Source organism: Nicrophorus vespilloides, unplaced genomic scaffold (genome assembly GCF_001412225.1).
Source record: "Nicrophorus vespilloides isolate i.1.1-1 unplaced genomic scaffold, Nicve_v1.0, whole genome shotgun sequence".
NCBI lineage: Eukaryota > Metazoa > Arthropoda > Insecta > Coleoptera > Silphidae > Nicrophorus > Nicrophorus vespilloides.
In genome coordinates this window covers 1-24,149 of record NW_017096123.1, presented here as the reverse complement: position 1 = coordinate 24,149, position 24,149 = coordinate 1, and the positions used below count along the sequence as shown (strand labels likewise).

At 27.9% G+C, this 24,149-nt stretch overlaps 1 protein-coding gene across 1 annotated transcript in view; it reads right to left on the bottom strand.

Annotated features, from left to right (window-relative positions):
• LOC108569708 (cephalotocin receptor 2-like) overlaps positions 1-24,119 on the bottom strand; it is a 28,341-nt gene extending 4,222 nt beyond the window's left edge. Inside the window, exons 1-4 of the mRNA XM_017931367.1 lie at positions 23,995-24,119; positions 23,749-23,936; positions 12,739-12,819; positions 4,276-4,379 (exon numbers count right to left, since the gene is read on the bottom strand). Coding sequence (XP_017786856.1) covers positions 4,276-4,379; positions 12,739-12,819; positions 23,749-23,936; positions 23,995-24,119 — 498 coding nt within the window. The remainder of the gene's footprint in view (positions 1-4,275; positions 4,380-12,738; positions 12,820-23,748; positions 23,937-23,994) is intronic.
• Between the last annotated feature and the right edge of the window lie 30 nt (positions 24,120-24,149).

The following is a 24,149-nucleotide window of genomic DNA, read 5'->3' as shown; positions in this document are numbered from 1 at the left end:
GAAATTCACGTTACACCCTATTAAATTCCATTGTGAAACGATCGAAGACGCGTACGCAAATTGATGAAAATAATTCCATTGTCTTTTATATTTTGGAAGGACAGTACGTTGGAATTGTTTTTTTTTCTTTCTTTTTCGGTGAGCATTTGTGTAGATGTTGCGGCTTTTATCCTGGTTTCCATAGCCGTCAATTCCATTTGCGGTTTAACGAATCTGCAATTACGTAATTCGCAATATTCGAAACGATCCGTGTTCAACGCGAGTGCGGGCTTTGTTTACGTGCGAACAATGCTTCCTTGTTTCCTCTACAAAATCCGCTCCAATTTACGTAATTATTTGTAATTTATAATATACCAATCAATTATGATGCAATTACATTTCTAATACGTTTTTTATTATTATTATAAGTAGAATAGTTGAGTAGTTTTTTTCGTTATTTACTATCAATTTTTATATGCATTAAATCTTACAATTGTTTTGAAAAAATACTGTTTAAAGTCTCAATTAATATAATTACAATAATCTTAGAGGAAAAGTCGATTTAGCATAATCTATTGATTTTAACAATTTTTGCAAAATCTACGATTTTCTTTTTCATTTTCTTTTTAGATAAATATTTCAAAATTCTCAAAATTTTAATTAATAATTTGTTTGTGATTTCAATAATTCAAATATTGTGTATATTATTTAAGTAAATAACATTTTTTTTTGAAAAGTTTTGAACCAATTTTTAAACTTTTCCTGTACTCAACATATAATATAGATTTTTATGAATTTCAAGTAAAAATTTGTGTTTACTTTGGAAAATTTAATTATTTTATATAAATTGCTTCATCAATAACTTTTTATTAGAACAATTTCGTTTTTTTGCACAATGCAAAATTTTAATCCAATTTTTTTTTATGAATTTCATTAAAATTATAATTTCATGATGATTTCAAATAATTAAAATCTAATTTTTATATGTTTTGTTCTGAAAATAATGTAACAAAAAAAAATCATTGATTATTTATAAAATTCAGTTTAACATTTCGTTAAAGTTATCATTAATTATGTAACAAAAGGATTCGTTATTTAAGAAACAATGGCTTTTGATTAAGGAAATTTTACTCACTCGATTTATAAAACACAAATTTACTTTACAATATCATAGGTTTTGTTAAAATACAGAAGTTAATTAAAAGTTTTCAAATGAATATAAAACGAATATAAAATTTAAATAAAGTCTACATTTCAGTTAATAAAACCTGAATCATATAAAACGTTTTAATCAATTTAAAGAAGAATTTGCAGCTTATTTTTTGTAATTTTTATTATAGATTTTCTTATGGAAATTTCGAAATCACAAAATCACTTTTGACTTGAATCACTTTTAAGTCAACAAACAATAAACTTAATTAAAGTTGATAGAATGAAATTATAATTATATTAGTTTTTTTTTTGGAATCATAATATTTTTTTTGAGTTGAAAGCGAATATTGAGATTTCTAAATTTAATGAAAATGTCTCAAAAATAGAACTAAACTTTTGTTGCTTTATGTAAGAAATATTGAATTAAATAATCATTTTAATCATTGATAAATGTAAAGAAAGATATTTGAATCTTGCTAATTCGTATTTTCTTTTGCGCCACCTTGTATATTAGTTTTGGAGGGTTGAAAGTGATAATAATAAAGATTGATGAGTTTGGAAGAAACAGTTAATCACCTTCTCCTTAATATTGATTTGACATTAAGAGCTTTATTATTAGTCCAGTTTATCGCATTATTAATATATCATAAGTGAAATACTAATAAAAGTAAAAATATAGAAATTATTTCAGCGGAAATTCTTTGATTAATAGTAGAAATTAATGATTCTCTATTAAAACTGTTTGATGGTTATTGATTGTTGCTTTCAAGATGTCTTCACGATTATTGCCTATTAAAGTTAAAGCAACAAGTTGGGAATTAACTGGGATGTAAAAAGTCTCTGAGCAACAGAAAGTTCTCGAAAACTCGACGTAAGCTGCTTAAAACGCACACGTGCTTAGTGCTCTTCCTTTTTTTTCATCCCTCTTTCACCCTCAGCTTAGGTTTAAAGCTTTATTAAAAACGTTTTAGTTGAAACCCCCAAAAAAATGAAAAGCAAGTAGGAAAAAACGGAATCAATTTCAAAAGCAATTAATAATTACAGCAATCTGTAAAACCAGACTAATTGAGGATCTAAAACGGACAATAAGAGACTTGATTGTATGTAATAATTTAGTATACTAGAAAGTATTTATATTTTGTTCAATGGAAATTTAGTTTTTTTCTGACATTTCCAAACCTTGAATCCGCACTAATCGTATACGCAATGTTATGCTCAATTCCTAGACAAGAAAACATTATTCATCCACGGTTAGCTGAATGGAAAGAAAAGCGGATTTTCCTCCAATCTTTTCTCTTTTGATACCTCCCGATAACGCGGCCGCCTTTGTTGTTTGCTTATACACATTTGTATTTTTTTTGTTTGCGATTCTCGTTTGTTTTTCGCGCACAAAGGGCCGCTTTTATTAAAATTTATTCATGGAAATACCGCAGTAATTTCAGCATTTTTTCGCCGTTCTTTCAGTTCTAGCAAAAGGAAAAAAAAGTAAACTTCAACTACACCTAATTAACGAAGCGCTAGGGATCATCAACTTCTTCTCAATGGGAATTATTCGTACGATAAGTGTGAATAAACAAAAACCGAAATTTAAATGATTTTTTTTCAAACAAATTCGCATGTTTACTTTGTTTTTAGATCGAGTTTAATAATAAATGCGGATACGCAAATAGTGAAACAAGACACGTTATTGGATTTTGTATATTCATAACAAATTCCAATTAAAACAGGGAATTTTGGCATAGAAAAAATATGGATATTTTTAAAAAAAAAAACCAAATCAATGTTTTTTCTTGATGTAACTTTATATGTATTAGAAACTATTGATTATAACCAGTAACTTAATAATGTGGATATATTGATATATGAATTCATAGAAAATCCAATTAAAACAAGAAATTTTGTAAATTTTATTTTGTAAAAAAAAAATACTAAATTAATAATTTCTTTACTTGATATAAGTTTAGTATAGTATTTGGAAACTATTGTTTTTTATGAGTAATTTAGATTAATGTTTGTGCTATTTTGAGTGCAAATTCATAGAAAATTCAATTAAAACAGAAAAAATCGCATAGAAAAAAAAATATTTTTTTTTTTTTAAATAAATTAATAATTTTTCTACTTGACGTAACTTTATTAGCATTTGGAAATTATTGCTTATTATGAGTAACTTAGATGATTGTTTGTGGTATTTTGTGTGCAAATTCATAATACAATTAAAACAAGAAATTTTCGAATAGAAAAAATATTTAATTTTGTAATAAAAAAAATACTAAATTAATAATTACTCTACTTGACGTAACTTTAATAGTATTTGGAAACTATTGCTTATTATGAGTAACTTCGAGGAATGTTTGTGGTATTTTGTGTGCATATTCACAGAAAATTCAATTAATAGAAAGAAAAAATCGCATAAGATTTTTTTTTTTAATAAATTAATAATTTTTCTACTTGACGTAACATTAATAGTAATTGGAAACTTTTGCTGATTATGAGTAACTTAGATGATTGATTGTGGTATTTTGTGTGCAAATTCATAGAAAATCCAATTAAAACAAGAAATTTTCGCATTGAAAATTATTTATTTTTGTAAAAAGAAATTACTAAATTAATAATTTCTTTACTTGACGAATCCTTAGCATAATATTTGGAGACTATTGTTTATTGTGAGTAACTTAAATGAATGTTTGTGCTATTTGTGTGCAATTTCATAGAAAATCCAATTGAAATAAGAAATTGTCGCAAATACTTATTTTTGATTAAAAAATATATCAAATTTATAAATTTTCTTCTTGGCGCAACTTTATTAGTATTTAGAAACTATTGTTTGTTACGAGTAACTTTGATGAATGTTTGTGGTATGTTGTGTGCAAATTCACAGAAAATTAAATTAAAATTAATTAATTAAAACAAGATTTTTCTCTGCTTTATGTAACTTTATTATTATTTAGAAAACTATAGTAAATTAATAATGTAATGATTGATGAATATTGGTGGTGTTTTGTGTGTATATTCACAGAAAATCCAAGATTTTTTTTCTTCTTGATGTAACTTTATTTTTTATTTAGAAACTATTAATTATAACCATTAAGTTAATATAATATGATGATTGATGAATATTGGTGGTATTTTGATGAGACTTCTTACCTTGGGCAGAAGACCTTCGTAATGGTTTTCGGGTCGATTGGTTTGTGACTTGTTCGTTATAACGCCGTGGATCATCGCTGTGCTTCTCGTCGCTCCGGATCCAGCTGGAACATAATTATACCAATTAGTGAATCAATTCCTGAAACCATTCATTCGACTCAAATTAGGGGCCAATTCACCTAACGCACGTTTGCATCGACATCAAGCTGAGCGAAGCAATTATTTCCGGATTAAAACCATGGATATAATGAAGCAACTTATCAGATACTGTTGATCTTTTAACTTACGATTTTTCTCTAAATAGAAATGCGCGCACTTTGCATTCATTTAACTGTAAATTAATATATAAAATTCCAATTCAATATTAATTATAGTAATCAATTTATTTATAAAAATGTAATATTTGAATCAATTTTAATAATTCATTAAATTTAAATATGTTTCTAAATTTAATGAGTAATTAGTAAAAATAATACTATTGTATTATCTATTATAGTAATGTTTGAAAGTATGTATAATTATATAAGAATTTCTTTCATATTTTTTTTTGTAAAACCTAATAACAGAAGGCTGAAAGAGGCTAAAGCCCATAGCAGTCTACATTTAATATCACACCCTGTGTCATTGTAGTACAAATATGTAAATAAAAATTTTAAAATTGAAAATTGAAATCATATTACAGGTGAACTTTTTTGGAATTTGACAATATCTTCAAATTTGCACAATTACATAATACAAATATTATATAAAAACTAAATTTAAATAACATTACTTGAATCGTTTTAAAATATGTACAATTATATAACAAAAAAGACATAGAAACACAAAATTTCCATGTAAATTTATTAAAAATGTAATTCAGATGAAAGAGTTCGATCAATGAAAACCGACGATATTTCAAGAAACAACTATAATTATTTTTTTTTAATTTCTCTCATATTTCAGGTGGAAAAGCTTGTTAAATAAAATTACTTGAATCTTTTTAAAATATGTACAATTATATAACAAAAAAGATATAGAAACACAAAATTTCCATGTAAATTTATTAAAAATTTAATTCAAGAAAAAGTTAGATCAATGAAAACCGACGATATTTCAAGAAACAACTATATTTTTTTTTTTAATTTCTCTCATATTTCAGGTGAGAAAACATGATAAATGAAATTACTTGAATCTTTTAAAATATGTACAATTGTATAACAAAAAAGACATAAAAAGACAACATTTTCATGTAAATTTATTAAAAATTTAATTCAGATTAAAAATTTCGATCAATGAAAACCGACGATATTTCAAGAAACAACAATAATTATTTTTTTTAATTTCTCTCATATTTCAGGTGGAAAAGCTTGATAAATGAAATTACTTGAATCTTTTAAAATATGTACAATTATATAACAAAAAAAGAATATAAAAACACAAAATTTCCATGTAAATTTATTAAAAATTTAATTCAGATGAAAAAGTTCGATCAATAAAAACCGACGATATTTTAAGAAACAACTATAATTATTTTTTTTAATATCTCTTATATTTCAGGTGGAAAAACTTGTTAAATAAAATTACTTGAATCTTTTAAAATATGTACAATTATATAACAAAAAAGGATATAAATAACACAAAATTTCCATGTAAATTTATTAAAAATGTAATTCAGATGAAAAAGTTTGATCAATAAAAACCGACGATATTTCAAGAAACAAATTATTTTTTATAATTTATATTTACATTTACATCTTACAGCAATTTCTATGGTTGTCCTTTGGGTGTTGCAATTGATGAAGTCAGGTTTTCTATTTAAAATAAATTGCAATATTTCTTCACGTACTCAAGTCTTTACTTTTGTACATTTTCTTATATATTTTACTAATTAATCAAAAATTTAAATAATTTTCATTTAATTCACTCAAATCGTCGTACTTGTAATATAATAATGAATTTAAGACTTTGTAACGTGGTAAAGTAGACAACTATGCTTCTAAAAGTTCGGGGAGACCGGATCGAACCGCGAAGAGAGACGGTGGAGGTCTGCAATGGAGAAGATTTTTGATATATATTTGTGTGCTCAAAAGGATTGTTTTTGGTGCTCTCGAGGAGCCAAGGCCCATCGTCGGAGAAGAAGCTTGCTGATCATAAGAAAGCAGTTATTAGAGTTCTTCTTATCAATAAAAGGAAGTAGCTCCCTGAATATGTCCCAATGATTTGTAATGTATACGAAAGAAATAACTTAGAATTTTATTTATACAGAGAGAAAAATGCTATTCTTGATCAATATTTGCATTGCGAATTTCCATCGACAGACGTCTTTGCAATAGGAAAACTCGAGAAAAGTGTATTTCCGGAACGTCAAAGATGAGATGACTTTGATCTAGATATTTGAAATGAGGTCATATTTTTTTAATATAAAACGTATGCAGGAAATTGGATTTAAGGTAATTTTATCTAAACATAATTGGTACACATTCATATAATTAGTACTAATAAAATACAAATTATTTTCAGGTTTAAATTAAATAAAAAAAATAATCCATTTTTCTTTACAAAGAATATTTCACTTAGTCAAATGATTAATCATCATTTTTATACAATATATTTTTTGTTGTTTTTTTTTTAAATCCAGAAATATGATTTGTTTCTGTACGTTTTATGAGCATTTCTTAGGATTTGTATTATTATTTATGTACATTATTTTTAAATTGTCAGATTTAAAAATTTCTTTATGATGAATTATGTGAAAACATTTATCTACGTCGAGTGCAATAAATTGTATGATTTGTCAAATTTCCTTTCATTTACCTGAAATCCAGAAAAAGCTGTCTTTTGTTTGATCGATGAATTTTTCTGAAATTTTGAAAAGGAAATAAATCGAAAAAAAAAAACTAATATATTTAGTTTGAAAGTAGAAATATTTTAGTTGTTTTAAATTTGTTAGTTATTGATTATTATTAATAATTATTATTATAAAAGTAATATAATAGAACAAAAACATTATAAATATATTGATTTGTTTATTTTTTACAATATATAATAATCATTGCTTGGTAATATTTGTTAAATTAATTGTGACAAATTTTGTTTGAAAATTTTGTTTTAAATTACATTCAACTTTCTTCAAGAAAAGCAATAAATTCATCTTTTTTACTGTACACAAACGCTTTTCTCATATATAAACGAAAAGTGCGTGATATTTGAGGTTTTATACACCTGGCGCATCCGCCTGATTTCCCTCGACTACAGTGCGGTTTTCCTCATAAATTTTGCACAAGAGTGGCTACGATATTTTACAATTCAACGCATACAATTAATGCCAAGTGCCAGAGGCTCGAAGAAAACAAGGATAGGTATCCCCCGACTTACGAACTCCCGGACTTACGAACAAAATTCTAGAAGCTCTAACTTGTTACAAAGAGATATATAGTGATAAAAGAATAACTGTCCAAACTAAAATTGATAATTTCTTTAATAAAATATAATATTTTTGAAAGATGTACTATCTATTTTGTTGCATTTATTTCTTTTGTTGTTTTTTTATTAAATAATTGTGATGTCTGTAAGTATTTCGTTTATTTTAATCTATTTTTTTCAAATTTATGCAGTCAGTAATTCGAAATTTAACATATATAAAAGTAAAAACCATGAGAAAGTGCAACCCTTAAGAACAACCCTTTGGAACGAAACTAGTTCGAAAGTCGGGGGGATACCTGCATTTAATGTGTATTTCGAGCGGTAGAAACGAGAAGTTGGAATATTTAGCAAATTATAGCTTCCTGAATTATAAATGGGCGAAGAGCGGTCAATCAATACCTTGACCAATGATTCACAGTAGGAATATGAAATTACCCAAACGATTTCATTACGAAATCCCATTGCATAAATTGTTGCATTTTCTGTGCAAATTACAGCTGAAAATATTGAATTACAGTTGAAAACCATATTTGATTTCAAACATATATTTTTTTATTATAATAAATGTAACAATATAAATTTATTATTGAATTTTAATGGTTTTGTAATTTATATATTTGATCACTGATTGGATGATTTCATTAAATTCGCTTGGATTAATCTTATATCTATAAACATTGATTTATTTGAAAATTACTGCTTTGCCACAGAATACATACAAATTCCATATTATAAATATATAAAAGTGGACAATTTTATAAAAAAAACTATACAAATAAAATGTAGTCACTGTAAATAATTTTCATTGATTGCAACATTTTACGTTTACAATTACTTGTTTTGTGTACTATTGTTTGTATTGCGAGCAAATATTTTAGGAATAGAAAAAAAAAAATAACTTTTTGTGTTCATAAAATAATAATTGTGTTCATTTTCAATAATGATATGAATTTCATTTATTTTTTTGACTACGTTTAGTTTCATTTTTATTTATGTAATTAATTTACAACATTTATAAATTATTTACATTTAAGAAAGTTTACTTATACATAAACTCTTAAAGATTTGTTAATTTTCTTATAGTGATCCTATTAATTTAATATAAGTGATTTCTTTATTAGTTCTTTTAGTTATTGTTAGTTTCTTTTTTTATAGAAAAATCATGTTTATTTACATTGAAAAGGGCAGTGTTAAATCAGTAAACTGCAAGAGAATTAGAGTGATTTGAGTACATATAAAATATTTGTGACGCTACTTTTGTAGGGTTTTGCAAGGGAGGAGAAGGAAAATACTTTATTCTTCAACATATTTTCAATTTCATGATTTAAACTATTAAAATTTTACATGATTTTTTTTTGATTTAGATAAGTACGTAATTCTATGTGTTATGTTGTGATCTTAATTACTAATTAATTGAATGTGACAACTTGTACCAGTATGAAAAGTGTATGTATTTGTCAACAACAAAAAAAAACAACTTGTAAACTTAATTTACTGATTTATTATTTGCTTTTGACAACTTGTACAAGTATGAAAAGTGTAAGTATTTGTCAACAACAAAAAATCATCTTACGAACTTAATTACTTATTAATTATTTGCTGTTGACAACTTGTACAAGTACAAAAATGTAAGTATTTGTCAACAAAAAAACAACAACTTGTGAACTTAATTGCTGATTTATTATTTACTTTTGACAACTTGTACAAGTATGAAAAGTGTAAGTATTTGTCAACAACAAAAAATCATCTTGTGAACTTAATTACTCATTAATTATTTGCTTTTGACAACTGGTACAAGTACAAAAAGTGTAAGTATTTGTCAACAATAAAAAAATCAACTTGTAAACTTAGTTAATTATTTGCTTTTGACAACTTTTACAAGTAATGTCATTATTTTTCAATAAAAAAAAAACAACTTGTGAACTTAATTTACTAATTATTTGTTTTTGACAACTTGTACAAGCATAAAAAGTGTAAGTATTTGTTAACAACAAAAAATCAACTTGTCAAAACAGTTAACTCACTGATTTGTTACTTGGAAAGTATTGTGTAGAAATCTCTTATATAAAATTAATTAAACTACACATACAATAAATAATCGTAGTGATGTCAAATGTATATAAAATTTAATTAAAATGCGATTTTTTTTATTATTTTTTTTGTAGTAATTACAGCGAAAATAATGAATTCAAATTAAATATTCTTTAATTAAAAACTGCGAAATGCTGGAAAACAATTACTTATTAAAAGAAAGTCTACGTAATGATGTTATTCGCAGGTGACTTGCATTTTGAATAAATCGTGTTGTGGCAAAAACAAACAAAACACCACCCATCTTACGTCTTCTAGAATATCGCTGGATTTTGTGAGATGAGCAAATCGCATGAGATAACGAAATACAGGAGAAGAAAAACTGGATAAAGCGTAGGAGAAATGAACGAAGTATAAAAATTCCCTCGACTGGTATTACTTTGGATCAAGCCAGGAAATGGAGTTTTCAGCAGGCCGTGGGAGCGCATAAAGGAACAGATGAAACTGTATTATTAATTTAGCCCTGCTAAACATGACTATTTTAGTAAACATTTTGTGGTATTAATTTCATCAAACAATACTGAATTGTTAATTTCGTGATGCAAATATGTCGATTCAGCGAAAATATCGGTTTTAATTGCAATTGGATTTTGACCTTTATTAGAATTGAATATGCTTTGTGTTTGCTACTAGTTACAATTAATACTTATTATAATTTGGTTATAGTTTCATTAGTTTAGCACAATTCATCATATATAATAAATGTTTCAATTCATAATAAATGTTATTTAATAAAAAAACTATGATTATTACTAGAACAATTTGTTTCATTGTTAAAACGTATAGTTTTACAGACGTTTTGCGTTGACGTTATGCATTTAATGATAGTTGCTAAGGTCGCCGCATAGGTTGCTAAGGACAATAAGTTGTTATCAAGAATAACTTACAGTTGTAATTGTTGTTATATTATAATGGATGCAATAATAAAAAAAACATACACATCGTAAAAATCCCCGCTATGGCTTATTTTACCATATATATTATATAGAAAGGAGAGTTTTATTAGATAATATCATAAAAGGTACAGTTCGAGTATAATTTATTAATTCCTAAAAATTTTGTTCACGTTTTAATGAATAAGGTTAGACTGAAATTTGAAAAAGCATTAGAATCGAGTTGTTTAATCTAATTAAATGAGACAAAAAGGTATGTTTTGTAACGTAATTATAAATTGAATCGAGTCCTTTTATACAAGGCTCTAATTGGATGAACTTTTGTCTTTAATATTACAGAAGTAAAAAAAAATAGAATTTCATATTAAAATTTCAATTGTGATTATATAATTTATTAAGACTTTTCTCATTATAATCATTTCATGAAAAAAAAAATGTGATTTTTACTGTGATTTAAATATGAAAAATCATGAATTTTATCTTGTGAAAAAAATGAATGTATTGTAGTAATTATATATAAAATAGCTATAATTCTTGTACTTTAAGGGTAAGATCTTTAAGTTATAAAGTTGAGAGTTTTATAAGATATGGATGCAAATGCCTTTTTGGTGTGTTTAATTGCGCTGAAGAGAGGAAACAATGTCCGGGCTGAGATACGCGATTAGCATTAAACCAAGAGTTTAACGTGGGGGTGAAAGTTCAGATTCATAAATATGTACATCATATCTGTCCTGACAAGTTAATGCAGTGCAGGAGGCATGACTATTTTAGTAAACATTTTCTGGTATTAATTTCACCACATGTATTGTTAATTTCGTGATGCAAATATGTCGATTCAGCGTAAATATCGGTTTTAATTGTAATTGGACTTTGACCTTTATTACAATTGAATATGCTTTGTCTTTGTTACTAGTTACAATTAATACTTATTACAATTTTATTAGTTATAGCACACTAAATTCATAATAGATGTTATTTAATAAATAACTATAATTATTACTAGAACAATTTGTTTCATTGAATAGTTTTATGAACGTTTTGCGTTTACGTTATGCATTTAATGATAGTTGCTAAGGACGCCGCTTCGGTAGCTAAGGACGTCGAATCGGTTACTAAGGACGCCACATTGGTTGCTAGAGACGCCGCGTCGGTTGCTAAGAACGACAAGTAGTTACCATAAACTTACAGTTGTAATTGTTGTTATCTTAATGATATAATTGAATTGTGATTATTTCATTTATTAAGTCTTTCCTTATTATAATAATTTCTTGAAAAGTAAATGTGATTTTACTGTGATTTAAATATGAAAAATCATGAATTTTATCTTGTGAAAGAAATGGATTTATTATAGTAATTATATACAAAATAGCTGTAATTCTTGTACTTTAAGGGTAAAATCTTTAGGTTATAAAGTTGAGAGTTTTATAAGATACGGATGCTAATGCCTTTTTGGGTGTGTTTAATTGCGCTGAAAAGAGGAAACAATGTCCGGGTTGAGAGACGCGATTAGCATAAAACCAAGAGTTTAACGTAGGGATGAAAGTTCAGATTCATAAATATGTACATCATATCTGTCCTGACAAGTTGATGCAGTGCAGGAGGCATTTCGCGCGCGCACACAGTTTTGCATTATTAAAGAAACTTTACATTTCGCCCTTTGGGCCACTACCAAAACGGCCTTCATTTGCACGATGCAAACGCAAAGAGATAATGAGAAAATTGGAGAGAAGAGAAGTTTTTGGAAAGTTGGTATTCTTTTCACAGAATATTAATATATAACACGTTCTGCCAAGAAACGTTTTTATTAAAAAATAAATAACCGTGCGTTTGTGTTTAATGAAAATTCGTGTATTTTTTTATGTAAAAGAAGCGCATCCGGAAATACACGAAATTCCTCGTTAAAAATAAATGGACATTTACGTGAATAATCGCTAGAGGATGGACGTGGAACGACGGAGAAAGTTTATGAACTCAATTACATTTTTCTTCCTCTATATTTTCTCTCTCTCTCTCTCTATGTTATTCTGTTGGGAGGGTTGGAAAATTTCGGGTGAAGAAATTCAATTTGTCTTACCTGCTGCTTGTAGGGCGCGACCGCATTTTAAGAGTTTCTTGGGCAGCCTTACACCTTGCCCTGCTGTAATTCTTTGTCCCTCTGAAATACACCAATTTGGGATTTAGACTCGCGAACCATGGCAAAAGAGAAATGAAATAAGGAAAAGAAGTGGTGGAAGAACGAAGTGGAAGTTGTAGAAAATCGAGACAAATGAAATAGAGAGAATAGAACAATACAAAAAAAAGTAATGATTTTTTTTGTTTTTCTTTGTATAAATCTTGGGAATGTAATAGACAATTGCATAACAGCGGGGCAAGTTGCAATCGGCTCACTTTTTTAATTAATTGGTTTATGAAATATAAAAGTAATTTTGGATTATAACTTAGATTGTGAAAAAGTTTAATTATTTAAGCGTGATTATGGACAATTTCTGAAAGCAATGCAAAACTAAAAACGTTTCTGTAATATAATAATAGTTAATTGAAATAATTCGTTACAAATTTGGTATATTTTTTGTAAAATTTCATAAAATTACATGTCGATAGTGAAATTATTTGTTGATATCAACTTTCATTTATAAGAAGTTTATAATATATTGTATTTTGACACAATTAATTGAATTTGGATATAAAACCGTTAAACTTATTGATTTTCACTTTTTTTGTTAATTGAAATTTGTTAAATTTCAGTTTTATAAAACTTTCAACAATTTGTCAAATACACAAATTTCAGATTTTTTTTAATTGGAGATTTTTTGTAAATTTTACTAACTTTTAGTTTAAATTTGCACAAAATACACAAATTTAAGTTTTTTCGCAATTCATCAATCAAGTATTTACGGTTTCTTTTGAAATTTTGAATCTACTGCTACAAATTTGATAATTAAAGCTAATTTACTTTTTCAAATTTGGATAAAATGTACAAATTTCAGAATTTAAAAGAAAAATGAATATTTTTTTGTAAATAAATAAATATATAAAAAGTATATTATTTGCAAGATGTGTTTTTGTTTTCACAATTTAAATTTATTGCTATTTATTTATTACTTTTAGTTTAAATTTTCACAAAATACACAAATTTAAGTTTTTTCAAAATTCATCAATCTAGTATTTCTGGATTTCTTTTGAAATATTCAATTTACTGCTATAAATTTTGCTAATTACAGGTAATTTATTTATTAAAATTTGTACAAAATACACAAATTTCAGGGTTTTTTTCAAATTGGATATTTTTTTTGTAAATAAATGCAAGATGTGTTTTTTTCAAAATTTTCTGTTTATTCCTGTAAATTTTACTAACTCTTAGTTTAAATTTGTACAAAATACACAAATTTAAGATTTTTCACAATTCATCAATCAAGTATTTACGGTTTATTTTGAAATTTGGAATATACTGCTATAAATTTTGGTAATTACAGGTAATTTACTTATTCAAATTTAGACAAAATACACAAATTTCAGTTTTTTTTTTGTAAATACACAAATTAAATATGAAAAGTACATTATTTAATGGTTAAATTTATTGCTGTAATTTTTATTATCTTTTAGTTTAAATTTGCACAAAATACACAAATTTAAATTTTTTGAAAATTCATCAATTAAGTAATTATAGTATCTCTTGAATCTATTGCTAATTACAGGTAAATTAGTTATTCAAATTTAGACAAATTACACAAATTTCAGACTGGTTAAAAAAGCACATCAATAGCATTAATATCGTGCAAATGATGAGAGCTTTGTAGATGGTAAACATGGAGATGATATGTAGATGTGTAATAACGGATGTGGATCGAACGCGGCGGAAATCCAGATGTAGATGTAGTACAGTGTATGTAATTGCCGAGTGGAATTAGAGAAACACACATAGACAACAGTATATAAATAATCCTTGTTTGCTTTGGAGCTATTCGTGGTTACGTACATATCTAAACTGGAAGGATAATGAATTGTTGATTCGAAAACGTTGTCTGACGTGGACATGCATACGAGAATTTTAATAAGAATCACAGGAATCCGTCCAAAAAAAAAAAGAAGCAGAATCAAATAAAAGAAGAAAAAAAGCAAACAGAAAAGGATAAAAAAAAGGAAACAGGATGCGTCCCAATTTAGAATATTGCGAACGGAGGAATTTAATTAATCCTATGTAAAGCACTCGACGACGTACACGAATTGCATGTAACCCAACTAAATATTATAAAATGACAAGAAAATATGATTTTTTTTTAATCTATCTCATATTAAACGACTGCCTTTTACTTTAAATCTTTTGTGTAATGTACATTTCAATGTTTGCGTTTACATTCCAAGTTTACTGAAAGAATTAATAAAGAAATAAATATTTTTGTACAGGGTCGACCAATTGAACTGCAAGTTTTCAGAACGCTTTTTTCTTTTATTTGGAATTGGATTTTATTGAACCAAAAGCAAAAAAATTGTTGGAAAACAATTAAATTTTTTGAATTCATTTCAAATTTTCCATACTTGAGCGAATGTGAACCTGTGGAATCTTCCTGCTCACATTGGCCTGTAAAATGCCCTATACTGAGAAGTCGAGCGGATTTGTATCTGGTCACAGTGAAGGCTACTGTTCGGTCGAAATGAAGAATGCAACGTTGTCTCTCAGCAATTGTTGGTTTTCGTGTGCTTTGTGTGTGATGCTGAAAAATATTCTTGAAACGTCTACTGTTTCTGACTGAAACGTTTAGTTGTCCACGGCTTCAGAGCATCTTCCAAAACTTTTTCGTAGTAGACATTCGCATTAACATTGACACCACGGTCCAAAAACTTCAACGGAGAGCGACTATCGACCGTCACAGCCTCCCAAAACGGTAATACTTGACTGCTTATGGCCATTGGAATGTCTAAGATTTCGTTTGATCTCTCTTCTAAGTAAATTTGATCATTTTGTTTGTTTACGAATTTCTCAAATGGGAAATTTTTCTCATCAGACAAGACGATATTTGACAATATTTAACATCGGTGAGATCTTGTAAAGCTTTACTTTTAGTTCGTTTTTGAGTATTCGTTGTATGATATGTTCAGCTACTAATTTCTTTCAATTCAAGCCTTAAAAATACACAAATTAAATATGAAAATTTTAATATTCGCAAGATGTCTTTTTTCTTCAAAATTTTCAATATATTCCTGTAATTTTCACTAACTTTTAGTTTATAATAATAATAATAATTTATTGGCCAAACATTAATACATAAGAAGAAGAAAAAAAAAAGTACAATTTGTATATAGATAAATTTTAACATATAATAAAAATATATATCAATAGGCTGGCCAAAGGGCTTTTAGTTTATATTTGCACAAAATACACAAATTTAAGATTTTTCAGAATTTCATCAATCATAGTATCTTTTGAAATTTTGAAATTACTGCTTTAAATTTTGCTAATTACAGGTAATTTACTTATTCAAATTTGTACAAAATACAAAAAAATTAGATTTTTTAAAAAAATTGGATTTTTTTTTGTAAATATACAAATTAAATATGAAAAGTTCATTATTTGCAAGATGTGTTTATTTTTCAAACTTTAAATTTATTGCGTATTCGTAATAAACATTCGCATTAACATTGACGCCACGGTCCAAAAACATCAACGGAGAGCGACTATCTACCGTCACAGCCTCCCAAACTACCACAAACGTTAATACTTGACTTCTTATGGCCATTGGAATATCTAAGATTTCGTTTGATCTCTCTTCTAAGTAAATTAGATCATTTTGTTTGTTTACGAATTTCTCAAATGAGAAATTTTTCTCATCAGACAAGACGATATTTGACAATATTTAACATAGGTGAGATCTTGTAAAGCTTTACTTTTAGTTCGTTTTTGAGTATTCCTTGTATGGTTATTTTCGATATGTTCAGATACTAATATCATTTAATTTAAGCCATAAGATTCTGAACCACTTCTACCACACCGAAATAGCATTTTGTAACACTACTAGCTTCGTTATAACGTGTTATGGTTCGAGACACGAAAGATTTATTCACATTAAGGTGTTCGAAGGCTCTAACTATTACGTTTGAATTCCATTACAGATAACTTTTTTTTTCCAAAAAACTGAGATTCAAATGCTTCCGCTTCCGCTGAAATTATATCAAACATGAAGCAACATCATTTTTCCAAAACCTGAAGGGGGAAAGTTTTCAATTAATTTTTGTTTGTTCCAATTTAAGAATTTTATTTCGTTTGTCTATTACATACTTACTATTTTCATGTAACTTTATTTTATAAATATGTAAATGTAAATTAATTCAATAAATAATGTTTATTTAAAATTTACATTGATTGTTGATTGATAAAAAGTATAAATGTCAAATTCGGATAAAATCCATAAATTTTAGATCAAATTGGAATAATTTTCCTTAAAAACCTTTTTTACATTTCAAAAAGGAAAGAAAAAAATCATTTATCAATTAGCTAATAATGAGGATTAATTCATTATCATCCCCTATACATATTTGCATCGTTAATATATTAATATGTTGTGTAATCCTATTATAATATGGACGATGTTATTTCCAGTCAATCAACGCAAATTGCACACGGTTGATTTGCATAATCCTGCCTGGTCAAGGATTGTTTTTTATTTGCATCAAAAACACCGCAAATTCATTAGTGAGCCGAGGACACGACAGTAAACAGGGTCTGGCGGATCCGAGCTTTCCTCCGGATTGAAACCGAAACTCTTGTACATAAAATCAGAAGCATTTGCGAAACAATGAAAGTTTAATTTGCAAAACAAATTGGAGATTTTTTTTCCAAATTTGTTGAATGAAACTTTTATTATTTGATTAATGAGTTTGGTATTGAGTAGGTTTTAGTTATTTTATATTAAAGGTAAATTTTCTTCAGATTTAACAAGAATTTAAGAGAAATATTTCTTATTGAAAATATTGGGTGAAGTAAATAGTTTTGAGCGTTTTTCGTTAGATGGCTTTAGTGAGCCATATCTCACGTTGTATACGTTGCATTTTGTCATTCTATACTGCGACTTAAAGGCGACATAACGCTTTAAAAAAAGTTCTGAACAGTTTTGTGTTAAGTGAATCCAGTTGTGTGTTAAAGCGTTCCGAAATGGAGGTAAAAAAGAGAAAATTCGATACATTCTTCTGTGCCACTACGACCAAGGTGAAAAGCGGAGTAGGCGGCTAACAAATGAGTGTTGTTTATGGACCAACAACAGTATCGAATACAACAGCAAAGCTTCAAACGCTTTCATTCTGGTAATAAGGCCGAAAATGTTGATAAAATCATGGAAATCGTCGAGTCGGACGAGCACTTATTGCATTGCCCATGAACTGAAGATTAACCTGAAAACCGGTTAGAAACATTTACATAAGGCTGGTCTCACGAAGAAGCTCGATGTATAGGACAAAACGCTCAGAATTTTTTATTTCAGTAATTTTTCATGAGATTTAACAAGAACTGTAAAGAAACGTTTCTTATTTTTGTCAAATATTGAATTCTCTTCAAGAACAATAAGAAACAATAGATAAAACTATAATAACATAAAGGTATGAAACGACGAAATCCTTAAGATCAAGGATATTGTTTATAGTAATAGAATCGATAAGCTTGTGAAAGGTTACAAGACAGAGCAATAAAATGTAAACCTTATTTCTAGTATTTATTTAACGACAAATAAATTCCACGACAAATAAAATTCATATTGTATTTCAATAAGTAATAAATTATGTAATTATTAATATAATTATTTCATTTGATAAATTCAATCGGACTGAAATAATACCTTTCATAATAAATGAAATTAATTATTGCATTTCAATCGTTAATTAATGGAATTAATATAAATATTAATTGGATAGTTTTCATGATGAAATAATTTAATTGGATATTTACATATGCATTTCATTAATTAATTATGGAATTAATATTAATATCCATGTTAATTGGATAGACGAAATTATTAATTTGCTAATTCAAAATTTGATTATGATTGTATCTTTTTTTATTTCAATTAAATTAAATTGATTATAGGACTCCCTTGTATTACATAAACATACTGTTATATAGTAGTGAATTAGCATAGTGGGAGTACAATATTTGGTAAGGGAAGATAGTACCTAACTTTACCTAATAATTAAGTGATTAGGCAGATGTACATATTAGTGGTCATTCTTGATTGAATCTTCGAGTTTGTGCACAAAATGTTGATTAACAATAGTCGTTACACAATGATTATTTATGTGATCTTCCTAAGTGGTATTTGATCTAAGTCTTAATGACTTACATACATAAACATGTATAAAATAATAAGGGCTAACATTATATAAACAATAACGGTTATACATAACAGTACAAACAAGTATATATTAACTCGTTTCGGAATGTGACACGAGTTTAAATCAACTTTTGAAACTTGTCACGCGTCTTTTCCTGTTCCCGGATTTATGTTTCCTCGGTCCAACAAAGTTCAATTGCTACAAGGGTTTACGTTCTTTGCAAAACACAATCGAATTATAAATAAACTTTTCGTTTTCTTTGATAATTTTATAATTTGTAAGAAAAATGTAAAAGGAATTGTTAATTTTCTATTATACAAGCGTTGATTGTTATATTTTAGCAATTTTTAAGAGATGATGTAAAAAAATATATTTAACAAGAAAAATTTGTCAATTAATGTATCTTTTTTTACTGATTAGTAAATTTGAAACAAAACGCACTCATTAATGTAGACATTTATGAATTTGCGACGCAGACGAGTTGTGAATTAATTTGACAAAAAAAAAACTATATTTTGCGAGCGTAAAGGAATGCAGCAAAAAAAATGTTCTGCATTTCTCGGAAATACGCACTATCAATGAATGAACTTGAATGAAAGGTAGTAAAAAGAGGTGTGTAGAAAATTCCGATCTCAAGTCTAGACGATAATAAAAAAAACACTCGAAAACGCTGTGTATTTACATTTTAGTGATTTTTTTTTCAGAAACTATAAGAGATTGAATGGATTCAAAAGATGCACATGAAAACTGGATGTATGGGGAATGTAGAAAGTATACACAGCAATGTGTAATTAAAGTTGAAAAAATAAAAATTAACACGTATTCACATTTTAGTGATTTCTTTGAAAACTGTAATAGATTCAAGTGATGGAATGGATCATAAATGGATGTGGAAGCTGGATATTTGGGGAATGTAGAGAGTATTCATACATTGCTGTAGTTTTATCCATTTGGCCGTAATTCGAGTTCAAAGTTGAAAAACATCTCAGAAATTATAACAGATTGAATAGATTCAAAAGATGCACATGAAAGCTGGATGTATGGAGACTGTAGAAAGTATACACCAGCAATGTGTAATTTGAGTGGAAAGTTGAAAAAATAAAAATTAATACTCGAAAAAGTAGTGTATTCACATTTTAGTGATTTCCTTGAAAACTATAATAGATTCCAGTGATTAATAAATTTATATGACAGCTGGATATTCGAGGAATGTAGGGAGTATTCATACATTGCTGTAGTATTATCCATTTGGCCGTAATTCGAGTTCAAAATTGAAAAAAAATCCCAGAAACTATAACAGATTAAATAGATTCAAAAGATGAACATGAAAGCTGGATGTATGGGGATTGTAGAAAATATACACAGCAATGTATAATTCGAGTTGAAAATTGATAAAATAAAAATTAGCACTCAAAAAAGTAGTGTATTCACATTATAGTGATTTTCTCAGAAGTTATAAGAGATTGGATATAAATAAACTTTTCGTTTTCTTTGATAATTTTATAATTTGTAAGAAAAATGTATAAGGAATTGTAATGCTACGGTTAATTTTCTATTATACAAGCGTTGATTGTTATATTTTAGCAATTTTTAAAAGATGATGTAAAAAATATGTTTTAACAAGAAAAATTTGATAATTAATGTATCTTTTTTTCTTTACTGATTAGTAAATTTGAAACAAAACGCACTCATTTGTGAATTTGCTTAACGATTCGCAGGTGCAGATGATTCATAATTACGCAGGTGTGGCGCGTTTTCACAACCATATAAGGATTTGTTTATCACTCGCAGCTGCAACTGCGATTTCGTAACGATTCACGAGTATATTCGAAGTTTAAACGTTTCAGTACCGCTGTGATTCATCGCGACGCAGACGATTTGTGAATCAATTTGACAAAAAAATACTATATTTTACGAGCGTAAAGGAATGCAGCAAAAAAATCGCACTGCATCGCACTATCAATGAATGAACTTGAATGAAACGTAGTAAAAAAAGGTGTGTAGAAAATTCCGATCTCGAGTCTAGACGATAATAAAAAAAACACTTGAAAACGCTGTGTATTCACATTTCAGTGATTTTTTCAGAAAGTATAAGAGATTGAATGGATTCAAAAGATGCACATGAAAGGTGGATGTATGGGGACTGTAGAAAGTATACACAGCAATGTGTAATTCGAGTGGAAAGTTGAAAAAATAAAAATTAACACTCGAAAAAGTAGTGTATTCGCATTTTAGTGATTTTCTTGAAAAGTACAATAGATTCAAGTGATTCATAAATGGATATGAAAGCTGGATATTTGAGGAATGTAGAGAGTATTGATACATTGCTGTAGTTTTCTCCATTTGGCCGTAATTCGAGTTCAAAGTTGAAAAAAATCTCATAAACTATAAGAGATTGAATAGATTCAAAAGATGCACATGAAAACTGGATGTATGGGGACTGTAGAAAGTATACACAGCAATGTGTAACTCGAGTGGAAAGTTGAAAAAATAAAAATTAACACTCGAAAAAGTAGTGTATTCGCATTTTAGTGATTTTCTTGAAAAGTACAATAGATTCAAGTGATTCATAAATGGATATGGAAGCTGAATATTTGGGGAATGTAGAGAGTATTCATACATTGCTGTAGTTTTCTCCATTTGGCTGTAATTCGAGTTCAAAATTGAAAAAAATCTCAGAAACTATAACAAATTGAATAGATTCAAAAGATGCACATGAAAGCTGTATGTATGGGGACTGTAGAAAGTATACACAGCAATGTGTAATTCGAGTGGAAAGTTGAAAAAATAAAAATTAACACTCGAAAAAGTAGTGTATTCGCATTTTAGTGATTTTCTTGAAAAGTACAATAGATTCAAGTGATTCATAAATGGATATGAAAGCTGGATATTTGATGAATGTAGAAAGTATTGATACATTGCTGTAGTTTTCTCCATTTGGCCGTAATTCGAGTTCAAAGATGAAAAAAATCTCAGAAACTATAACAGATTGAATAGATTCAAAAAATGCACATGAAAACTGGATGTATGGGGACTGTAGAAAGTATACACAGCAATGTGTAATTTGAGTGAAAAGTTGAAAAAAAAATAACACTCGAAAAAGTAGTGTATTCGCATTTTAGTGATTTTCTTGAAAAGTACAATAGATTCAAGTGATTCATAAATGGATATGGAAGCTGGATATTTGGGGAATGTAGAGAGTATTCATACATTGCTGTAGTTTTCTCCATTCGGCTGTAATTCGAGTTCAAAGTTGAAAAAAATCTCAGAAATTATAACAGATTGAATAGATTCAAAAAATGCACATGAAAACTGGATGTATGGAGACTGTAGAAAGTATACACCAGCAATGTGTAATTTGAGTGAAAAGTTGAAAAAATAAAAATTAACACTCGAAAAAGTAGTGTATTCGCATTTTAGTGATTTTCTTGAAAAGTACAATAGATTCAAGCGATTCATAAATGGATATGAAAGTTGAATATTTGGGGAATGTAGAGAGTATTCATACAATGCTGTAGTTTTATCCATTTGGTCGTAATTCGAGTTCAAAGATGAAAAAAATCCCAGAAACTATAACAGATTGAATAGATTCAAAAGATGCACATTAAAATTTGGATGTAAGGGGACTGTAGAAAGTATACTCAGCAATGTGTAATTAAAGTTGAAAGTTGAAAAAATAAAAATTAACGAAAAAGTAGTGTATTCGCATTTTAGTAATTTTCTTGAAAAGTAAAATAGATTCAAGTGATTCATAAATGGATATGAAAGCTGGATATTTGGGGAATGTAGAGAGTATTCATACAATGCTATAGTTTTATCCATTTGGCCGTAATTCGAGTTCAAAGTTGAAAAAAAATCTCAGGAACTATAACAGATTGAATAGATTAAAAAGATGCACATTAAAATTTGGATGTAAGGGAACTGTAGAAAGTATACACAGCAATGTGTAATTCGAGTGGAAACTTGAAAAATTAACACTCGAAAAAGTAGTGTATTCGCATTTTAGTGATTCTCTTGAAAAGTACAATAGATTCAAGTGATTCATAAATGGATATGGATGCTGGATATTTGCGGAATGTAGAGAGTATTCATAGATTGCTGTAGTTTTCTCCATTTGGCTGTAAGTTCAAAGTTGAAAAAAATCTCATAAACTATAGCAGATTGAATGGATTCAAAAGATGCATTTGGGTATGAACACATTGCTTTGCTTTCGTCCATTTGAAAAAATGAAAAATTAACGTTCCAGAAAGTAATGCTTCACATTGTAATCATTGTTATTTTATGTACAATTGAGGTTTATTATTGTCATTAATTGTATTACGAATGGATTGAAATCTGCATTTACATCAAATAGTAAAGGTGAAGTTATGCAATAAAGACGTATATCAGCTACAAGGAATTACCTGCAATAAAATGTATAATACATTAAAAACCGATTAGTGGATAATCCCGAAGTACTTAATATTTAATGCGAGATGACAGGCGATAAATATACCGAAGGAACGGTGCAATATTCAGAAGGAAACGGCCTTCTTGAATTCTTAAGGACAGGAGAGAAAAAAAATTGAGAGCAAAATGGGGTGTCTTTTCATTAATGCAAAAGCCCATCGATCAGCGAATTTCCATCATACTTGAGATAAATTCTTTGTGAAAACGGAAGGAAATGCAATTGCAGATGGAACGAAGGTGTTAATTAGATTGGTTCGGAAATGGTGTGCGATGAAGATGTTGTAATGAAGTGCGCAGCTAATAGGATTTCAGGACTTACTTGGTCTGTGTTCCGGTGAATTGGTGTGACAGCAGCAGCAGCAACAACGGCTCAGTTCCTTCCGGAAATTGATGGCGTAGCTTCCGTAGACTAAAGGATTCATACAGCTGTTCGCAACGGCCATCATGAAGAGAGTGTCTTGGAGCCATGAAGGAACTTGTTCCGCGCTGTTCCGATCGAACATGTACCTGTAAAGCGTATCCTTAAGAATTGTTTGATTCTCTTGATGGATTTTCAGGTAATTACCAGAGGGTCATCACGACGTACGGTGTCCAGCAGATCACGAAGACCACGACGATGGTGATGGTCATTCGGAGCGTTCGTATCCTTGCTCTTTCTATGTTACTTATGTCCGATCTTCTCAAATGCATACGTCCGTTAGAGGTTTGATAGGAATCAAC